This window comes from Borostomias antarcticus, assembly GCF_949987555.1.
Source record: "Borostomias antarcticus genome assembly, chromosome: 2".
NCBI lineage: Eukaryota > Metazoa > Chordata > Actinopteri > Stomiiformes > Stomiidae > Borostomias > Borostomias antarcticus.
Genome location: NC_140235.1, coordinates 187,390 through 207,389, shown reverse-complemented (window position 1 = coordinate 207,389; position 20,000 = coordinate 187,390). Strand labels below are relative to the sequence as shown.

The 20,000-nt window shown below is 49.5% G+C and overlaps 3 protein-coding genes across 3 annotated transcripts in view; 2 read left to right on the top strand and 1 right to left on the bottom strand.

The window, feature by feature from the left end:
* LOC311329087 (hexokinase-1-like) overlaps positions 1–3,637 on the top strand; it is a gene marked incomplete at both ends in the record, with an annotated part of 28,831 nt that extends 25,194 nt beyond the window's left edge. The window contains 4 exons of the mRNA XM_084461353.1: positions 1,386–1,569; positions 2,440–2,595; positions 2,803–3,036; positions 3,478–3,637. Coding sequence (XP_084317479.1) covers positions 1,386–1,569; positions 2,440–2,595; positions 2,803–3,036; positions 3,478–3,637 — 734 coding nt within the window. The remainder of the gene's footprint in view (positions 1–1,385; positions 1,570–2,439; positions 2,596–2,802; positions 3,037–3,477) is intronic.
* Positions 3,638–8,056: 4,419 nt separating this feature from the next.
* On the bottom strand, positions 8,057–11,431 carry tacr2 (tachykinin receptor 2; the record flags this gene model as incomplete). The annotated part of the gene is made up of 5 exons (XM_084461352.1): positions 8,057–8,282; positions 8,728–8,924; positions 9,080–9,230; positions 9,396–9,590; positions 11,037–11,431. The coding sequence occupies 5 exons, from the start codon at positions 11,429–11,431 to the stop codon at positions 8,057–8,059; spliced, it is 1,164 nt and encodes a 387-aa protein (XP_084317478.1).
* Positions 11,432–12,459: 1,028 nt separating this feature from the next.
* tspan15 (tetraspanin 15) overlaps positions 12,460–20,000 on the top strand; it is a gene marked incomplete at its 3' end in the record, with an annotated part of 26,542 nt that continues 19,001 nt past the window's right edge. The window contains exons 1-3 of the mRNA XM_084451824.1: positions 12,460–12,552; positions 18,123–18,308; positions 19,087–19,161. Of these exons, the coding sequence (XP_084307950.1) occupies positions 12,472–12,552; positions 18,123–18,308; positions 19,087–19,161 (342 nt within the window). The 5' untranslated portion in view covers positions 12,460–12,471. The remainder of the gene's footprint in view (positions 12,553–18,122; positions 18,309–19,086; positions 19,162–20,000) is intronic.

Sequence of the window (20,000 nt, the reverse complement as noted above, 5' to 3'; positions counted from 1 at the left end):
TGGGCTGGTCCTTCTATCATGGGCTGGTCCTTCTATCATGGGCTGGTCCTTCTATCATGGGCTGGTCCTTCTATCATGGGCTGGTCCTTCTATCATGGCTGGTCCTTCTATCATGGGCTGGTCCTTCTATCATGGGCTGGTCCTTCTATCATGGGCTGGTCCTTCTATCATGGGCTGGTCCTTCTATATGGGAAAATACTGGTTTTCTCTTTTTTTCTCTCTTTTCTGGAAACCATGTTGATTTCCTCTCAGGCCCTGTCTGTTCCTCTCAGACCCTGTCTGTTCCTCTCAGACCCTGTCTGTTCCTCTCAGACCCTGTCTGTTCCTCTCAGGCCCTGTCTGTTCCTCTCAGACCCTGTCTGTTCCTCTCAGACCCTGTCTGTTCCTCTCAGGCCCTGTCTGTTCCTCTCAGACCCTGTCTGTTCCTCTCAGACCCTGTCTGTTCCTCTCAGGCCCTGTCTGTTCCTCTCAGGCCCTGTCTGTTCCTCTCAGACCCTGTCTGTTCCTCTCAGACCCTGTCTGTTCCTCTCAGACCCTGTCTGTTCCTCTCAGGCCCTGTCTGTTCCTCTCAGGCCCTGTCTGTTCCTCTCAGGCCCTGTCTGTTCCTCTCAGACCCTGTCTGTTCCTCTCAGGCCCTGTCTGTTCCTCTCAGGCCCTGTCTGTTCCTCTCAGGCCCTGTCTGTTCCTCTCAGACCCTGTCTGTTCCTCTCAGGCCCTGTCTGTTCCTCTCAGACCCTGTCTGTTCCTCTCAGACCCTGTCTGTTCCTCTCAGGCCCTGTCTGTTCCTAGAGGCCCTGTCTGTTCCTCTCAGACCCTGTCTGTTCCTCTCAGGCCCTGTCTGTTCCTCTCAGACCCTGTCTGTTCCTCTCAGACCCTGTCTGTTCCTCTCAGGCCCTGTCTGTTCCTAGAGTCCCAGTCAGAGTGAAACTGTGGACTAGTTCTCTTTTCTCTGTCCTGGAAGAGTCTGTGGTTCTAGTGTGTAGTGTGTAGTGTGTAGTGTGTAGTGTGTAGTGTGTAGTGTGTAGTGTTGTTGACTCATCAGAGCCCCTCCCACAGGCCTGACCAATGGGAGACCAGCAGGCAATTCCATCTCAAAGATGCATCATTAAAGTCTTGATATTTGCTATTTATGAAGCAGTATTAAGCCTCACTGCTGCCACAGTGTGTGTGTGTGTGTGTGTGTGTGTGTGTGTGTGTGTGTGTGTGTGTGTGTGTGTGTGTGTGTGTGTGTATGTGTGTGTGTATGTGTGTGTGTGTGTGCTTGTGTGTATGTGTGTGTGTGTGTGTGTGTGTGTGTGCGTGTGTGTGTGTATGTGTGTGTGTGTGTGTGTGTGTGTGTGTACAGTATGCCGTGTCCTAAGCGTCTCTGCCTGTCTGTCCCCTAGGGACGGGGAGTAACGCCTGCTACATGGAGGAGATGAGGAACATTGAGACGGTGGAGGGGGACGAGGGACGGATGTGTGTGAACATGGAGTGGGGCGCGTTCGGGGACAACGGCTGCCTGGACGACATCAGGACGGAGTACGACAGGAACGTGGACGACTTGTCCCTCAACCCTGGCAAACAGAGGTCGGACGGACAAACACCACCCCGTCATCTGTCACATCCTAATACCACCAGCCTTTTTGTTAATATGATATACTATATAAACGAAAAAGTGTATATAAACGTGTCCTCTGTCCCTGTGTCCTCTCTCCCTGTGTCCTCTCTCCCTGTGTCCGCTGTCCCTGAGTCCTCTCTCCCTGTGTCCTCTCTCCCTGTGTCCTCTCTCCCTGTGTCCTCTCTCCCTGTGTCCTCTGTCCCTGTGTCCTCTCTCCCTGTGTCCTCTGTCCCTGTGTCCTCTGTCCCTGTGTCCTCTCTCCCTGTGTCCTCTCTCCCTGTGTCCTCTGTCCCTGTGTCCTCTCTCCCTGTGTCCTCTCTCCCTGTGTCCTCTCTCCCTGTGTCCCCTCTCCCTGTGTCCTCTCTCCCTGTGTCCTCTCTCCCTGTGTCCTCTCTCCCTGTGTCCTCTCTCCCTGTGTCCTCTGTCCCTGTGTCCTATGTCCCTGTGTCCTCTGTCCCTGTGTCCTCTCTCCCTGTGTCCTCTCTCCCTGTGTCCTCTCTCCCTGTGTCCTCTCTCCCTGTGTCCTCTCTCCCTGTGTCCTCTGTCCCTGTGTCCTCTCTCCCTGTGTCCTCTCTCCCTGTGTCCTATGTCCCTGTGTCCTCTGTCCCTGTGTCCTCTCTCCCTGTGTCCCCTCTCCCTGTGTCCCCTCTCCCTGTGTCCTCTGTCCCTGTGTCCTCTCTCCCTGTGTCCTATGTCCCTGTGTCCTCTGTCCCTGTGTCCTCTCTCCCTGTGTCCCCTCTCCCTGTGTCCCCTCTCCCTGTGTCCTCTCTCCCTGTGTCCTCTGTCCCTGTGTCCCCTCTCCCTGTGTCCTGTGTCCCTGTGTCCTCTCTCTGGGTCAGGTATGAGAAGATGTGCAGCGGGATGTACCTGGGCGAGATCGTCAGGAACATCCTGATCGACCTGACCAAGAAGGGCTTCCTGTTCCGGGGGAAGGTCTCTGAGACCCTGAAGACCAGGGGCATCTTCGAGACCAAGTACCTGTCTCAAATAGAAAGGTGTGCTGCATGTACATTCATTGATTAACAAATTAACTGATCGATTAATTGATTAATTGATTAATCGATGACTTATTGAATTAATTAGCCTATTCACATACTAATATACTTACCTACTCTTTCACACTTTATAACGTAGCCTACCTACCTACTTAATTAGATTCACCCGCTGTCTCACTATGACATCTGTTCTCTGTCTCCCCCTAGTGACCGTCTGGCGCTCCTGCAGGTCCGCTCCATCCTGCAGCACCTGGGTCTTGACAGCACGTGTGACGACAGCATCATCGTGAAGAAGGTGTGTGGCGCCGTGTCTTACCGCGCGGCGCAGATCTGCGGAGCCGGAATGGCCGCCGTCGTCGACAAGATCCGGGAGAACCGCGGACTGGACCGCATGGACATCACCGTGGGGGTGGACGGAACGCTCTACAAGCTCCACCCACAGTGAGTGGTCATCATACATCCACTTTAGGGTCAAAATACACTTAATATTTTCTGTAGCATATTATTCACTGGCATGCATGCTACACCGGACACTGACTAAGAATGGAAGAGGAACACAGTGACCAGACCAGCCCTGAGAGGTCAGAGGTCAGGGGACAGACCAGCCCAGAGAGGTCAGAGGTCAGGGGACAGACCAGCCCAGAGAGGTCAGAGGTCAGGGGACAGACCAGCCCAGAGAGGTCAGAGGTCAGGGGACAGACCAGCCCAGAGAGGTCAGAGGTCAGGGGACAGACCAGCCCAGAGAGGTCAGAGGTCAGGGGACAGACCAGCCCAGAGAGGTCAGGGGACAGACCAGCCCAGAGAGGTCAGAGGTCAGGGGACAGACCAGCCCAGAGAGACCCGTGACACGCGGACCCTGAGCATCCTGGTTCTGTGTGTCAGCTTTGCCAGGACCATGAACAAGGCGGTGAAGGAGCTGGCGCCTCAGTGCAACGTCACCTTCCTGCTGTCGGAGGACGGGAGTGGGAAGGGAGCCGCCCTCATCACGGCCGTGGGCTGCCGTCTCCGAGAGCAACGCAGAGCGGCCCAACACAGCAGCTGAGGGGGGCGACGCTAACACACACACACTCCTACACACACACGCACACACACACACACACACACACTCATACATACACACACACACACACACTCCTACACACACACGCACACACACACACTCATACACACACTCATACACACACACACACACACACTCTTACACACACACACACTCATACACACTCATACACACACACACACAAACACACTCATACACACTCATACACACTCTCACCATACCAGTCTCAGACCCCGACTGTGCACACCGCCCGTGTTTACCCTCTGATCAAAACACTATTGTGTATTGTATTGTAAAAAATACTATTCCCCTGAGGGGTGTGTGTGTGTGTGTGTGTGTGTGTGTGTGTGTGTGTGTGTGTGTGTGTGTGTGTGTGTGTGTGTGTAGGAGTGTGTGTGTGTGTGTATGAGTGTGTGTGTGTGTGTGTGTGTGTGTGTGTGTGTGCTTGTTCTGATCAAGCTTTAACTCTGTCCATCCACTGTTATCGCCGGTCTTCTGCTCTGTGTGTGTGTCTGTGTGTGTGTGTGTGTCTGTGTGTGTGTGTGTGTGTGTGTGTGTGTGTGTGTGTGTGTGTGTGTGTCTACTGAACAGGGAACACTGGTGGCTGTTTTAGTCAGAGAATCTGGTTTAAGACATCATAACACTGCTATTCTATGAATGTATATTTGCAAAGAAAGGGAAGATTGTTGCTGCAAATTTCTAATTCCTTGACCGGGCATACGTAGAGATACATAATGTTATTTATTTTGTTGTTTATGTATCAGATTTAATTTGGTCGTTGTGACAGAAGAGAAGCACTAGAGGTCATAAAGCTCACATGATCTTGATGAATGTGCAACAGAGTTGGATTTAAACAAAACATTCTACTTTAAGCTGTTCCAATGTCACCTGTGTTTAGGATGTATTTAGGGTTAGGACAGGCGGCCAATAGACCTGCAGATCTGGGTCAAAAACATAGTCCTGGTCTAAATATTAGGTAGCCACAGTGAAACCAATCAAATTGTCTCAGTACTCAAGTACTCTTTTGCACAGCCATTTGAAATTAAGTGCACATCAAGTATTCCCGACATTTGAAGTATGTATTTGACTCAGGTCTACAGGTGTGTGTCTCTCCTTCTCGAATGCTCTGCTTATCTCTCAGACTCAGACCAGACCAGCTCTGGTTCCTTTAAATACTGGATCTCAAACAAGAACCACGTGTCAACAAGACACCAGTGTGTCCTGCATCCCCAGTCAGACCAGCCCACCCCCCGAGCACAGAACCATGAGGGGAGTCAGAACCAGTCAGACCAGCCCACCCCACGAGCCCAGAACCATGAGAGGGGAGTCAGAACCAGTCAGACCAGCCCACCCCACGAGCCCAGAACCATGAGAGGGGAGTCAGAACCAGTCAGACCAGCCCACCCCTCGAGCACAGAACCATGAGAGGGGAGTCAGTCAGACCAGCCCACCCCTCGAGCCCAGAACCATGAGAGGGGAGTCAGAACCAGTCAGACCAGCCCACCCCTCGAGCACAGAACCATGAGAGGGGAGTCAGTCAGACCAGCCCACCCCTCGAGCCCAGAACCATGAGAGGGGAGTCAGAACCAGGCGGGCCCGGTGTGAGGGAGCAGGTCCGGGTCCTGCTGTTATGATGCACTAGTGATGTCACAGGATGAATGCATGCCTTATCTGCTGTCGAACAATGAGAACGATAAAGTTATTTTCTACAATCACAGAGATGCACTACTGGCTGCCCAACAACCAGGAAATGATACCAAGGAATTTAATCAACTTTATTTTGATGTGCAGCCTAAGACTGTTACTATGGTAATACTGTACCAATAAAGGTCACCCTTTATTCTTAACAGCTGTTGAAGTGTGTTAATTATGTTGTTGTTTACAGTTAAACTAGGCACATATTCTCTTTGTCAATGGTTATATGCCAGTACAGATCAATATACCCAGTGGCTTACAGTAATGAACACCACCATATTTCACACTATTGAAACACATGACTGTTTAACTTGAACAACACTTAATTTGAGTGACTTTTCTAAGCTATACTATAACAACAAGCACTATATCACAACTATATATATATATACAGCATCACCGGTACAAAACTAGATCACAATAAACATACATAACAGCACAGTCCTGTATGGTTGCAACAGGGATATACAGTAACAGTAGATATTCAAAGCACAAAAAAGGAAAGTATTTATTGTCTCTATAGAACACAAACATTACTGTTCAAATCTGTAACACTGTGCCGTCTTCCTGGTTCCTCATCCTGGTCAGACCGGGCCGGCTAGGTCTGCGTTCTCTCATTCCTTCATGTAAACACACAATGATGGCTGAGACATTTACACACACACACACACACACACACACACACACACACACACACACTTGCACAGACTAACATCCACTGGAAAGTTTATTTCCAACTGTTGATCCCACCAGTGTGAGGCCTGCTGGCCCTCCAGGGACATCTGGATCTAAACCCCAGATCCTCTCTCAGACGCTGCTCTGTCTGTCGCTGTTGAGTCTTTCTGACGCTACGACTCCATTAGTCGCCATTTATTGTTTTCCTTCCATAAGTTGAGTCTTAACGGCTTATTGATTTGGTGACCCTTCATATGGAGGTGTTATTACTGACAGACCGGAGGACAGATTTAATTGGCCCTCGGAGGTTTTGCAGACGGTGCACTCACTATTCAGCTCAGGGAGGAACAGAACAACCCGGTCCAGCTGGCAGGTCTGGACTACAGAAGCTGGACCAGCATCCATAACTACCAGTGGTGCTCAGAGAGCACAGGCCTCTACCCAGAATGCATTTTGTGGCTCTGTGAGCGGGCGTGGATGTGCAAACGCTTGGTATTGCAGCGTTTGGTCAGTCGAGAGCTTTATTCTGGTCCAAACAGCGTCTCTGAGACCTTCCCATGTCAGATATGGCTGTTTCAATCCCCCCCATTGATAATGAATGGGGGGAATTTTTCTCTCCTGAGCTCAAGCCCAAAAAATTAATGGAGTTGAATGGACAGCCATGTTTGGGCAGCTCGTGGACCTGCCTCGTGATACGGATCTGCTACAAAACTGAATGGGTTCTAAATCGGCGCTTGCTACACCCTTGCTACACCCTTCCACTGAGTTTCATGAAAAGCGGCCGGGTAGTTTTTGCGTAATCCTAGTCTAAAAAATGAATGGAAGTGTGTGGACCAACCCAAACACGGATCACGGATCCATCTGGTGATTCGGATCCGCTCCAAAATGTAGTTTGTTCTAGGTTGGCCCGTGCTCCACCCCTCCACCAAGCTTGGAACAGACAGATGGACACACGGACACACGCCACCAAAGATATTCCCTCAAGGTTCAAACAGACAGATGGACACACGCCACCATCCACCAAGGTTCAAACAGACAGAGGCAGTTACTCAACCCACATTTGTTTTGATGGACAGTGAGATATGTTCTGAACTCAGAATGGATGTGGTTGATCAGACGGTGCTGGTCTCTCTCAGCTACGTTAGAATGGATGTGGTTGATCAGACGGTGCTGGTCTCTCTCTCAGCTACGTTAGAATGGATGTGGTTGATCAGACGGTGCTGGTCTCTCTCAGCTACGTTAGAATGGATGTGGTTGATCAGACGGTGCTGGTCTCTCTCTCTCTCTCAGCTACGTTAGAATGGATGAGGTTGATCAGACGGTGCTGGTCTCTCTCTCTCTCAGCTACGTTAGAATGGATGTGGTTGATCAGACGGTGCTGGTCTCTCTCTCAGCTACGTTAGAATGGATGTGATTGATCAGACGGTGTCTCTCTCTCTCAGCTACGTTAGAATGGATGTGGTTGATCAGACGCTGGTCTCTCTCTCTCTCAGCTACGTTAGAATGGATGTGATTGATCAGACGGTGTCTCTCTCTCTCAGCTACGTTAGAATGGATGTGGTTGATCAGACGCTGGTCTCTCTCTCTCTCAGCTACGTTAGAATGGATGTGATTGATCAGACGGTGTCTCTCTCTCTCAGCTACGTTAGAATGGATGTGGTTGATCAGACGGTGCTGGTCTCTCTCTCAGCTACGTTAGAATTCAGCAGATATTTACAGGCCGGTTTCACAGCGTGATCTGTGACACACATCAACACTTACAACATCACAGAAGGAACTAGAATAATAAGGCTTGGTGCTGATGCCATGGGACTGTTCTCCTTCCCACAGTCCTCTCGGAACTCCATTACCCAGAGTTCAATGCCCTCTGTGAGGTATTAGCTGAGATTATGGCTGTGTATGAGCGTGACTTGACTACAAAAAGCAGCAGCTGTAGTCAGGCTTTGGCGACTTTGGACTAGGTCACGTACAAGCGTTGATGAGATTTAATTGGCTGACGTCAAGCCTGGATTGTGTTCTGATTGGCTGAGCTCAGGCCCTGATGAGTTTGGACTGGGCGTCCTCAGACTGGGCGGAGCTGGGTGGCGCGGCGGCGCCGTCATGGCGGTAGCTGGGTGCGGCAGCGGCGCCGTCATGGCGGTAGCTGCGTGTGATGGTCATTCTGAAGGTGTGAATGTGCTGCAACTCCATCTTGTCCTCCTCCGACACGCGGATGAAGGGACACCAGCGGAACGCGTGACGGAACCCTGAACGGAACCTGGTGGAACACGCCGGAGGTCAGACTATGGAGGGTGTTGGTGGAGCAGGTCTGTGTGTTTGTGTGTGTCTTGTTTTGATTTGTAGATGATTTGATTGGTCATGTCTGAAACTGTTTTGATGCTGCTGCTGTCTTGGCCAGATCTCCCTCGCAGAAGAGATGTTTAATCTTAATGGGATTTTACCTGGTTAAATGAAGGTTAATTAAATAAAAATAAATAAATAAGATCTCTTTGAATATATCTATCTGTCTGTCTGTGTGTGCGTACGTGCGTGCCTCCATGGCTCTATGTGTGTGTGTGTCTGTGTGTGTGTGTCTATGCCTGTGTCCAAGCCTCTCTCTGTGTGTCCTTGCCTCCATGTCAGTGTGTGTGTGTGTGTGTGTGTGTGTGTGTGTGTGTGTGTGTGTGTGTGTGTGTGTGTGTGTGTGTGTCCAGCAGGCCTACCTCTGGTTGAGGCAGCAGTAGATGATGGGGTTGTACATGGTGGAGCTCATGGCCAGCCAGAAGACGGCCAGGTAGACCTGCTGGATGTAATGCTGCTTGTACACATCCTTACTGAAGAGGACCAGGATGAAGTACAGGTGATAGGGCAGCCAGCAGAGGGCAAAGGTCACCACCACCACCATCATCATCTTCACCACCTGGAGACATACGCATCACCAACACAACAGAATATCAAAATTGTGTGTGCGTGTGTGTGTGTGTGTGTGTGCATGTGCGTGGGTGTGTGTGTGTGTGTGTGTGTGTGTGTGTGTGTGTGTGTGTGTGTGTGTGTGTGTGTGTGTGTTGTTTTCACCTTGCGTTTGGCCTGGATCTGGTTCTGGTAGTGGTCAGAAGCCTCCCCAGGGATCTGGCTGCCCCAGAGCGTCAGGCCTATCAGGCTGTAGGTCACCAGCATCACCAGCAGGGGGAGCAGGTAGATCAGGAGGATCACAGCTATCTGGTACCTAGAGGCACGTAGGGTGTTACTGCACAGAGCTGCACTCACAGGGCCAGAGAGGGTAGGAAGAGGTATCTCCTCTAGCTGGTGTTGAGGTGTGAGTGTGTGTGTGAGTGTGAGTGTGTGTGTGTGTGTGTGTGTGTGTGTGTGTGTCCCTGTGTGTGTGTCTCACGTGATTTGGTGTTTGCCGCCGAAGTCATCGGGCCAGTCCACCATGCAGACGGTGCGGGGGTAGTAGAATTTGGTGACGGAGTAGAAGCACTGGGGGAACGCCAGCGAGAACGCCACGGCCCAGATCAGACCAATCACAGCCTTGGTGGAGGTGGAGGAGAGGCGGGGCTTCAGGGGATGGGTGATGGCCATGTATCTGCAGGAGAGAACCAGGGAGGGTTCAGCTGGGGGTCAAGGGTCGGAGGGGAAGGGTCAGAGTTGTCTGAGAGGGACCGGGTTGGGGTTAGGGTGCAGACGGAGGGGAAGGTCATCCTCTGAATCCCACTCACAGAACACATCATATTTGAGGTGTAGTGACAAAGCTGTGTGTGTGTGTGTGTGTGTGTGTGTGTGTGTGTGTGTGTGTGTGTGTGTGTGTGTGTGTGTGTGTGTGTGGGTGTGTGTGTGTGTGTGTGTGTGTGTGTGTGTGACGTTTGCTGGGAGATTTGGTCCCCATTAGGATGAATCCCTTCAGTCATTATTCCCCCAGAATATGATACATCTGAGAGGACTGGCTGGGAATAACGGTTCTAAGAGGATTGGCTGGGAAGGACGGTTCTAAGAGGACTGGCTGGGAAGGACGGTTCTAAGAGGACTGGCTGGGAAGGACGGTTCTAAGAGGATTGGCTGGGAAGAACGGTTCTAAGAGGACTGGCTGGGAAGAACGGTTCTAAGAGGACTGGCTGGGAAGGACGGTTCTACAGCAGCCTATGTTCCTTCCTCGTGTTCCAGCATCTGATGTTGGGTTGTGAGTATTGCTTGACTGTTCCACTGGAATGTTCCATGAACTCCCAGGTCAGTGTGTCTGTGATGATGAGAGGGTAGTGCGTTACTACTGCTGATGACATACCTGCTATGCCTAGTTTAGTTTAGTCTATTTGACGACATTAAAAATACACCACAGAATCGAGAACTAAAGTCATCGAGGATGAACAGAATAAAGTTAAGCACGTGCTTCTTAAGAGCTTTGAACAGTTCCGTCTGTATTGTCAAAAAAGAGAGAAAAAAATAAGTTATATTGGGATATTTTTGGAGCCCGTTTCAGATAAAGAGAAAAAGATGGTCATTTAAACAGTATATCAGATACTACAGTCATCTCGTTATGCTCAGTATTGAGTGAAGACAGGTGACGCGCCCTGTTTCACGCGTCTGGCGCGCTCCTACCAAATGAGCAGAGTGATGAAAACTGATGAAGCATAAAATTACACGGGAGACGGAGAATATTGAGGTGAAAGGACATATTCCATCTACATAATGCAAATAGAACATGATGAAAGTTATTGAGCTCTCAGCTGATGTGGAGCAAAGGCTGAAGGGAAATAGATTAGTCACCTGTGTGCATTAATGAACTGCTGTCTTTCGATATTTATACTGCATTTACTGTAGAAAGACGACGGCTGTTGGCACTCATTTGTGACGTAATGTAAATATGAACATGCCAATTTCGTGAATGGCCGATTATCTATGGATACCATATTCTGATTAATAAAATGCAGAATACATTTAACAAATAATCATCATAAATGTGGATTATGACAGTGATACAGTGCATGCCTGTCTAAGCCAACGTGGCCAAATAGGAAAGCTGGTCTCGCGCTCTTACCTGTCAACGGCAATAGCAGCCATAGAATAAATACTGGAGAACATGGCTGTGATGGGATAGAAGTTCTGAAACCTACAGTACCCTAATCCAAAATACCAGTCGTTGTGCAACGCATATACAAAGTTGAAGACTGTGTTGAATGTAGCCATAGACACATCTGAGAATGCGAGATTCACTATGAAATAGTTGGTCACTGTCCTCATTCTCTTGTGTGCCAAAATGATCCAAATGACGGTGGCATTCCCTGTGACCGATACGACGACTATTAGCGTGTACGCCATCGCCCAGAGGGCCACCTGCCAGTCAGGTTGTTCAAATACGTTGGTGCTCGTCTCGTTACCGTCATCCTCAGAAGAAAACGTGGTTCCAAGATACGGTTCCGAAGTTGTATCCATGTCTTTTTCACACCAAAAAATCCAGTGTGCATTATAGATAATTTAAATCAATCAACGGACAATTTAGTGCATGCATCCTCTGCACAATCAGGTTGGTCCTCTGCGTCAGCTCTGTTTGGAATGTTTAAAGTAACTGCTTTCAGTAACCGTGAATTATCCCTGACGCCTTCTGAGAAACTGCGCTCCAACTGCGCTCCAACTGAGCAACTGAGCAGAGCCGCTCGGAGCGTCGCCAGAGACGCGTGCGTAAAACTGCGCTGCCACCTGTGCGCGCTCCTGGTCTACTGCCCGTATGGACATCTCTGTAGGTGATTTTGTGTTTGTTGAGCGTAACTGTATGAAGGAGGCTGTTCGTGCAGTTTTAAATTACGCACACATGTGGGCTTCTTGCTTCAGAGGCATTGCCACTCAGGTAGGTCTGTGAAAGGCTACCTAGGCTACTTTTGGGTGAGATGGTCTACCTCTAAACCTGTCTATTAGCTAAAGGAAAGAATGAACACTGAGGAAAAGAATAAACACTGAAATCACACGCACGCACGCGCACACACGCACGCACACACACACACACACACACACACCACACCTCTCTCTCTCTCTCCCTCTCTCTCTCTTTATTTCATTAAACTCAAATGAATCTGCACTGTTCATGTATCACCCATGCCATTCTAAACCACGTGACTTACAGGGCTCCATTCATTGAAGTTGACCAATGTCTTTAATTGGGGCATCTGACAAAAATACCACGCTCCAAACAGCGCGAGACACATCCACGCTCCAAACAGAGCGAGACACATCCACGCTCCAAACAGAGCGAGACACATCCACGCTCCAAACAGAGCGAGACACATCCACGCTCCAAACAGAAGCCAGAGAGCGCGAGACACATCCACGCTCCAAACAGCGCGAGACACATCCACGCTCCAAACAGAAGCCAGAGAGCGCAGCAGAGCTCCAGGTGTGACGGGTGACGGGTGACATCCCTAACCCAACCAGGAAGTCGTCGCAGAAGGACAGCGGGGAGCGGACGGACGGGCTTTATCATGTCAGATGTCAGATATTGCGAGAAATGTTCCTATGTTTTCCTGAAATTCACCCTTATCATGTATGCCATGGTCTGGTGGGTGAGTATATCCCGTAGCTCTTTATCTATGTGAGAGTGTGTATGTGTGTGTTTTATAGCCAACATTGTTTGGTTTGGGACTCAGCCACTCCCTGCTGGGATCTATGGACCCTGCGCGCGCATGCGCACTCTTCAGTGTTAGTGAGCTGAAAGCAAACAGGCTGCTCGAATTGCAGTGAATTCTGCCTTTGTGTGGAGTTATAAAGGTATATATATATATATTTCTTTTTACAAACCATGTTGGGCCGACAGGTGTCTCGACGTTCTTGCTGAGGGGATAGAACCTACTTTGATGTTTGTGCCAGTTTGGTTCCCTGATAGGTGGCTCGGCTTGGTCGTAGCCACGCCCTCTAGGTGACATAGCCACGCCCTCTAGGTGACATGAGGCCCACTTTAATTAATTAATGAATGAAAAATCTGCCTGTTTTATGAACACATGTGTAGCATTAAGAATTACAGAAAATATACATGATTGGTATTCAGCTAGTTGGAAGCTAGGGTAATGTCCCCTCTCAACAGGTCAATAGAGCAGATGTTTAACTTTATCTTGTTGATTTTAATTTCAATTTATGTTTTAACATTTACTGGTATCATTAAGAAACGTCAGTGTGATGTGATCACATGATCACTTGTTTGAATGCAGTGTTGTTGATTATAATCATTGCTCGTCTTTTCTGAGTCTGAAACCAATTCTTTATTTGTCAGTCTGCAATAGTGTGCAGTAGCAAAAATAAACATCCTGTCAAAACACTCCATGACTCAGTCAACAGTAACACCCCTTGAAATCAGTCAACATCTAGTTTGGTATTTCAGTTTTGGAATAGGGGCTTAGCCCAACATGTAGACTGGGTGGTTTTTTTCAGTTCGTTAGTTCAGCTAATTTTCTGCCTGAACAAAGAGCTGCCTGTCCCTTTTCTCCAGCCCGCGGCCGTCTGCTGAAATGGACAGTATTTATGTTTGTGTGGAGGCTGATGTGTTTGTGTGGAGGCTGATGGGCCCATTACAGCTCCTGTGTGTGAAGTAGTAGTTCTCCTTAAGGGTGCAGGGTCGTTCTAGACGTTATCAGGGAACTGTGTTCTCCTAGGAAAACACAGTTCTAATAGGGGTTCCTAGTCTAATAGGGGTTCCTATAGACTGTACAGTATGTGCTGGATTAATGGCGGCCCTTCGGTCAAGTGACAGGTCAGACTAGTTTACTCTCACATTGTCTAGTTTAATTTGGTCTTAACTGCTTTGGAATGAATGGAAGGTATATTACAGCACATGGCTCAGTGGTAGAGCGGGTCGTCCAATGATCGTAGGGTCGGCGGTTCGAATCCCGCCTCCTCCTGTCCACATGTCGAAGTGTCCTTGGTTAAGACACTGAGCCCCAAATTGCTCCCAATGAGCAAGCTGGCACCTTGCATGAAGTGTTCTTGGTTAAGACACTGAACCCTAAATTTCTCCCATTGAGCAGCATAGCACCTTGCATGGCAGCTACCGCTGGTGTGTGAATGTGTGTGTGAATGGGTGAATGAGAGGCCATTGTAAAGCGCTCTGGATGAAAGCGCTATATAAGTGCCTTTATTGAGTCGTTTCCATGCAGCTCTAACCAGGCGGAACTAGCTGAGCATGCAAACCAAGCATCTTTAACCAGGCGGAACTAGCTGAGCATGCAAACCAAGCAGCTTTAACCAGGCGGAACTAGCTGAGCATGCAAACCAAGCAGCTTTAACCAGGCGGAACTAGCTGAGCATGCAAACCAAGCAGGTTTAACCAGGCGGAACTAGCTGAGCATGCAAACCAAGCAGCTTTAACCAGGCGGAACTAGCTGAGCATGCAAACCAAGCAGCTTTAACCAGGCGGAACTAGCTGAGCATGCAAACCAAGCAGCTTTTCCTGTTTTCTGTGGCGTCAATAGTGTGTTTGACTTTGTGTTCTATTATCTAAAGTCACATGCTTTCCTACCAGGAGCCACTATCTTCATGTGTGCGTGTGTGCGTGCGTGTGTGTGTGTGTGCGTGTGTATGCGTGTGTGCGTGTGTGTGTGTGTGTGTGTGTGTGTATGCGTGTGTGTGTGTGTGTGTGTGTGAGCGTGCGTGTGTGTGTGTGTGTGTGTGCGTGTGTGCGTGTGTGTGTGTGTATGTGTGTATGCGTGTGTGCGTGTGTGTGTGTGTGTGCGTGCGCGTGTGTGTGTGTGTGGTCAGTCTCTCTGTTTTCAGTAGAAGCACATCACCGGCCCTTCCACATTCTCCCTGAGCAGACCGACCACAGTATCAGCTCCGTTTGAACCCGCAACATTATTTGTTTGAGTAAATCACACTCATCACTGTTGATGCCCATAGCCTGTCACCTACTCCATCAGGTCCACTGCTCTAGTGAGTGTCCTATCCTGTCTGTAGGGAGGTATTGTAGCTAGCAGGAGGAGGAGCAGGAGAAGAGTCTCCTCCCCACCCACACCCAGCTGCCAGCAGGCCTGGACACGTTAGGAGGAGCCGGCGCCGAACTCAGACCTCCCAGCTGGGAGCTCCCTCTCATCTCTCCTCCCTGTCCAACAGACGGTCAGACCTCCCAGCTGGGAGCTCCCTCTCATCTCTCCTCCCTGTCCAACAGACCCACCATGTTTCCTCTCATCTCTCCTCCCTGTCCAACAGACCCACCATGTTTCCCACCGCTCATACGGGCAGTGAAACGTTTAGAGATCATTTGAAGGGACATTTCCTCTATTCTAAACGATACTGTTTGTATTAATTGAAAGCAGTCCATAGAGAAGTGGAACTGCTTGTTTTGTTCCAGCCAGTTAGCCGCCAGCTAACTACCCTGGTCCCTTTACCCTGGTCCCTTTACCCTGGTCCCTTTACCCTGGTCCCTTTACCCTGGTCCCTTTACCCTGGTCCCTTTACCCTGGTCCCTTTACCCTGGTCCCTTTACCCTGGTCCCTTTACCCTGGTCCCTTCACCCAGGGAGGGACTGATGAACTCTGGGAGGTTTCAGGAGTGGCGGCTCGGCTGAGAGGTTCTGTTGACGGTAGAAAGCTGCTGAGATCCTGTTCTGTCCTGCAGGGCAGGGTTGGTACATAGTTTAACATGTTAATTAAACTATATATCAGCAGGAGAAGGGATTGACATGCTTTGCCTTTGGGGGATACCTGCGTCATTCCACTTGTGTAAGAATTGTACAAAACAGAATAATTCAACAATTATTTGGCTGTGTGCTTGTAATTGGCGGTTTGATTGACTATACTTGTCGGATTACTAATTTGACATTGAAGACTTCTGCTCGCTCGGCTTTTACTGAACATTAGTTATAAGCATGAAACCCTGGTGTGTTACTGATCTGTCCCAGTTCACAGTGGGACGATACTGCATTACTAATCATGTATTAATACTAAGTATTATTATGCACCAACTGAGATAGAGAGGGCAGATGGGACTTTTTTTTGGGCTCATCTGAGGGTTAATGTTGGACAAGGACATGATTATCTTTTTAATAAGGCAGTCAGCCTTAATATAGTCAGCTCAAATTATGTTAATTTGGATTGGAGTGATTATTCTTTGGTGTGAAAAAAAGTTTCTCGTGTTCTGGAAATAGCTGCTTATGCATGCAGCGGTGTTGAATGCGTGTTGAATGCTTATGCATGCAGCAGTGTTGAATGCGTTTTGAATGCGTATGCATGCAGTGGTGTTGAATGCGTGTTGAATGCTTATGCATGCAGCGGTGTTGAATGCGTGTTGAATGCGTATGCATGCAGCGGTGTTGAATGCGTGTTGAATGCTTATGCATGCAGCGGTGTTGAATGCGTGTTGAATGCGTGTGCATGCAGCGGTATTGAATGCGTGTTGAATGCGTGTGCATGCATCGATGTTGAATGCGTGTTGAATGCGTGTGCATGCAGCGGTATTGAATGCATGTTGAATGCGTGTGCATGCAGCGGTGTTGATTGCGTGTTGAATGCTTATGCATGCAGCGGTGTTGAATGCGTTTTGAATGCGTATGCATGCAGCGGTGTTGAATGCGTGTGTTTTTCAGATTTTAAATGACTGTTGTTGAACTAAAGGAAAGAAAAGGGAACAAAGTGATTTGCAGCCCACAGCAGAATCCATGTTTCAGATCCATTTACCATTAACATTTTTCACTAATAGCTCATGGTGTGTGTGTGTGTGTATCTTTGTGTCTGTGTGTGTGTGTGTGTGTGCGTGCGTGTAGAGGGTAGGGGGTTTGGTAGCACATTGTATAAACACACATGGGCCCTCAGGCTGCAGACGGATGGTTCTAGATATCGTCAGCCCATTGCCGGTTGTGTACCCGAGTGAAACATGGAGTAGCTGGTGAAACTCACTCCTCAAAGGAGCGCTGACAGTCCCTCCAAGATGGACGTCCCTACTGCTGCAACTGTCAGCGTGTCCGCCTCACAAGCGGGAAAGCTTGTCGAACGTGGGTTCGAATCCCGCCCTGGACAAGCCCTTAACACGGGTCGAACGGTTGAACACAGAGTCCGATGGCTACACTAGCATGCATGAGTCACTAGCGGCTGAAGTCTGTGATGATCTCAAGTGATCAGCTCCATGTGTTCACATCCAGGGTTACGTCTCTGTCTGTCTACTATGATGCAGCGTCCTGTTTGTCCCCTAGCTGTTCCTGTTTGTCCCCTAGCTGTTCCTGTTTGTCCCCTAGCTGTTCCTGTTTGTCCCCTAGCTGTTCCTGTTTTTCCCCTAGCTGTTCCTGTTTGTCCCCTAGCTGTTCCTGTTTTTCCCCTAGCTGTTCCTGTTTGTCCCCTATCTGTTCTTGTTTGTCCCCTAGCTGTTCCATGGTGTGATCTAAGGCCCACTCACGCTGTGTGAACATACTGTTGTGCGTCACTCGATGCGCCTCATTTCGGATTGCCTGCTGTTGATTGTTGTTGTTGATTGTTGTTGTTGATTGTCATCGTTGCTCATCTTTTATGAGTCTGAAACCAATTCTCTATTTGTCAGTCTGCATTATAATAGTGTGCAGTTGCGAAAATAAACATCCTGTCAAAACACTCTTTGTGAAGCCCATGAAGGTTTCATACATGGCTCTGACTCCTCCCTCCTCTGGGTTTCATTCAAGGCTCTGACTCCTCCCCCTCCTCTGGGTTTCATACACGGCTCTGACTCCTCCCCCCTCCTCTGGGCGTCATACACGGCTCTGACTCCTCCCCCCTCCTCTGGGCTTCATACACGGCTCTGACTCCTCCCCCCTCCTCTGGGTTTCATACACGGCTCTGACTCCTCCCCCCTCCTCTGGGCTTTATACACGGCTCTGACTCCTCCCCCCTCCTCTGGGTTTCATACACGGCTCTGACTCCTCCCCCTCCTCTGGGTTTCATTCAAGGCTCTGACTCCTCCCCCCTCCTCTGGGTTTCACTCACGGCTCTGACTCCTCCCCCTCCTCTGGGCTTCATACACGGCTCTGACTCCTCCCATTCCTGTGTCCTGCCAGCTGATAGGGTGCTTTGTTCAAGGCTCTGACTCCTCCCCCTCCTCTGGGTTTCATACACGGCTCTGACTCCTCCCCCTCCTCTGGGTTTCATACACGCCTCTGACTCCTCCCCCTCCTGTGTCCTGCCAGCTGATAGGAGGCTTCGTTCTGGCCATCGGTATCTACGCTGAGGTGGAGCGCCAGCGCTACAAGACCCTGGACGGGATCTTCCTCGCCCCCGCCATCATCCTCATCCTCCTGGGCGTCGTCATGTTCATCGTCTCCTTCATCGGCATGCTGGCCGCCCTCCGAGACAACCTGACTCTGCTGAAGGTGGTGAGTCGTGACCCCGTGACCCCCATGACCTGAGCAGCCGGGTGGAAGAATGAATGAATGAATGAATGAATGAATGAATGAATGAATGAATGAATGAATGAATGAATGACACTTTTATTTAATATGGATCACAATTCCCTTGGAACAGTCTCAGTGGACAGACCAGATCATTGCTTAAGTGCTAATTTTCAACACCAGTCCATAGGAAGCTTTTCTAAAAGATAAAACATAGAATATCTGTCTGTCTGCCTGTCAGTCTGCTTGTTAACCCTGTCTGTCTGTCTGTCTGTCTGCCTGTCTGTCTGTCTGCCTGTCTGTCTGTCTGTCTGTCTGTCTGTCTGTCTGTCTGCTTGTTAACCCTGTCTGTCTGCCTGTCTGTCTGTCTTTCTGTCTGTCTGCCTGTCAGTCTGCCTGTCTGTCTGCTTGTTAACCCTGTCTGTCTGTCTGTCTGTCTGTCTTTCTGTCTGTCTGTCTGTCTGTCTGTCTGTCTGTCTGTCTGTCTGCCTGCCTGTCTGTCTGTCTGTCTGCCTGTCTGCTTGTTAACCCTGTCTGTCTGCCTGCCTGTCTGTCTGTCTGCCTGTCTGTCTGCTTGTTAACCCTGTCTGTCTGTCTGTCTGTCTGTCTGTCTGTCTGTCTGTCTGTCTGCTTGTTAACCCTGTCTGTCTCTTTGCCTGTCTGTCTCTTTGCCTGTCTGTCTGTCTGTCTGTCTGTCTGTCTGTCTGTATGAATGTGATCACTAACCTTGTAACCCCTATCGGTGAATGTGATTGGTCCACAGTTCATGTACACGCTGACCCTGTGCTTGATCCTGGAGCTGCTGGGCGGAGTTCTAGCGCTGGTGTTCCACAATCAGGTACCTGTCAATCATCCATAACCCCACCCCATGAACGAATGAACGAATGAACGAATGAACGAATGAACGAATGAACGAATGAACGAATGAACGAATGAACAAACGAATGAACAAACGAATGAACAAACGAATGAACAAACGAATGAACGAATGAACGAATGAACGAATGAACGAATGAACGAATGAATGAATGAATGAATGCATGAATGCATGAATGCATGAATTAATATTTTCTTGGTCAGGTAGGAAACTGCTCTTTCCTCATAAGCTGCTGTCGTAGGGCAATAAGCAGTTTGAATCCAGAGACTCATGTGAGCGTGAGCCTGATCATACGAGCGTTCCCTCGTCTCTGAACACACACACAGCTGGGACTCACACACACACACAGCTGGGACTCACACACACACACAGCTGGGACTCACACACACACACAGCTGGGACTCACACACACACACAGCTGGGACTCACACACACACACAGCTGGGACTCACACACACACACAGCTGGGACTCACTCCCTCAGACCAGCGTTCCCTCGTCTCTGAACACACACACAGCTGGGACTCACACACACACACAGCTGGGACTCACACACACACACAGCTGGGACTCACTCCCTCAGACCAGCGTTCCCTCAGACCAGCGTTCCCTGGTCTCTGAACACACACACAGCTGGGACTCACTCCCTCAGACCAGCGTTCCCTCGTCTCTGAACACACACACAGCTGGGACTCACCCCCTCAGACCAGCGTTCCCTCGTCTCTGAACACACACACAGCTGGGACTCACTCCCTCAGACCAGCGTTCCCTGGTCTCTGAACACACACACAGCTGGGACTC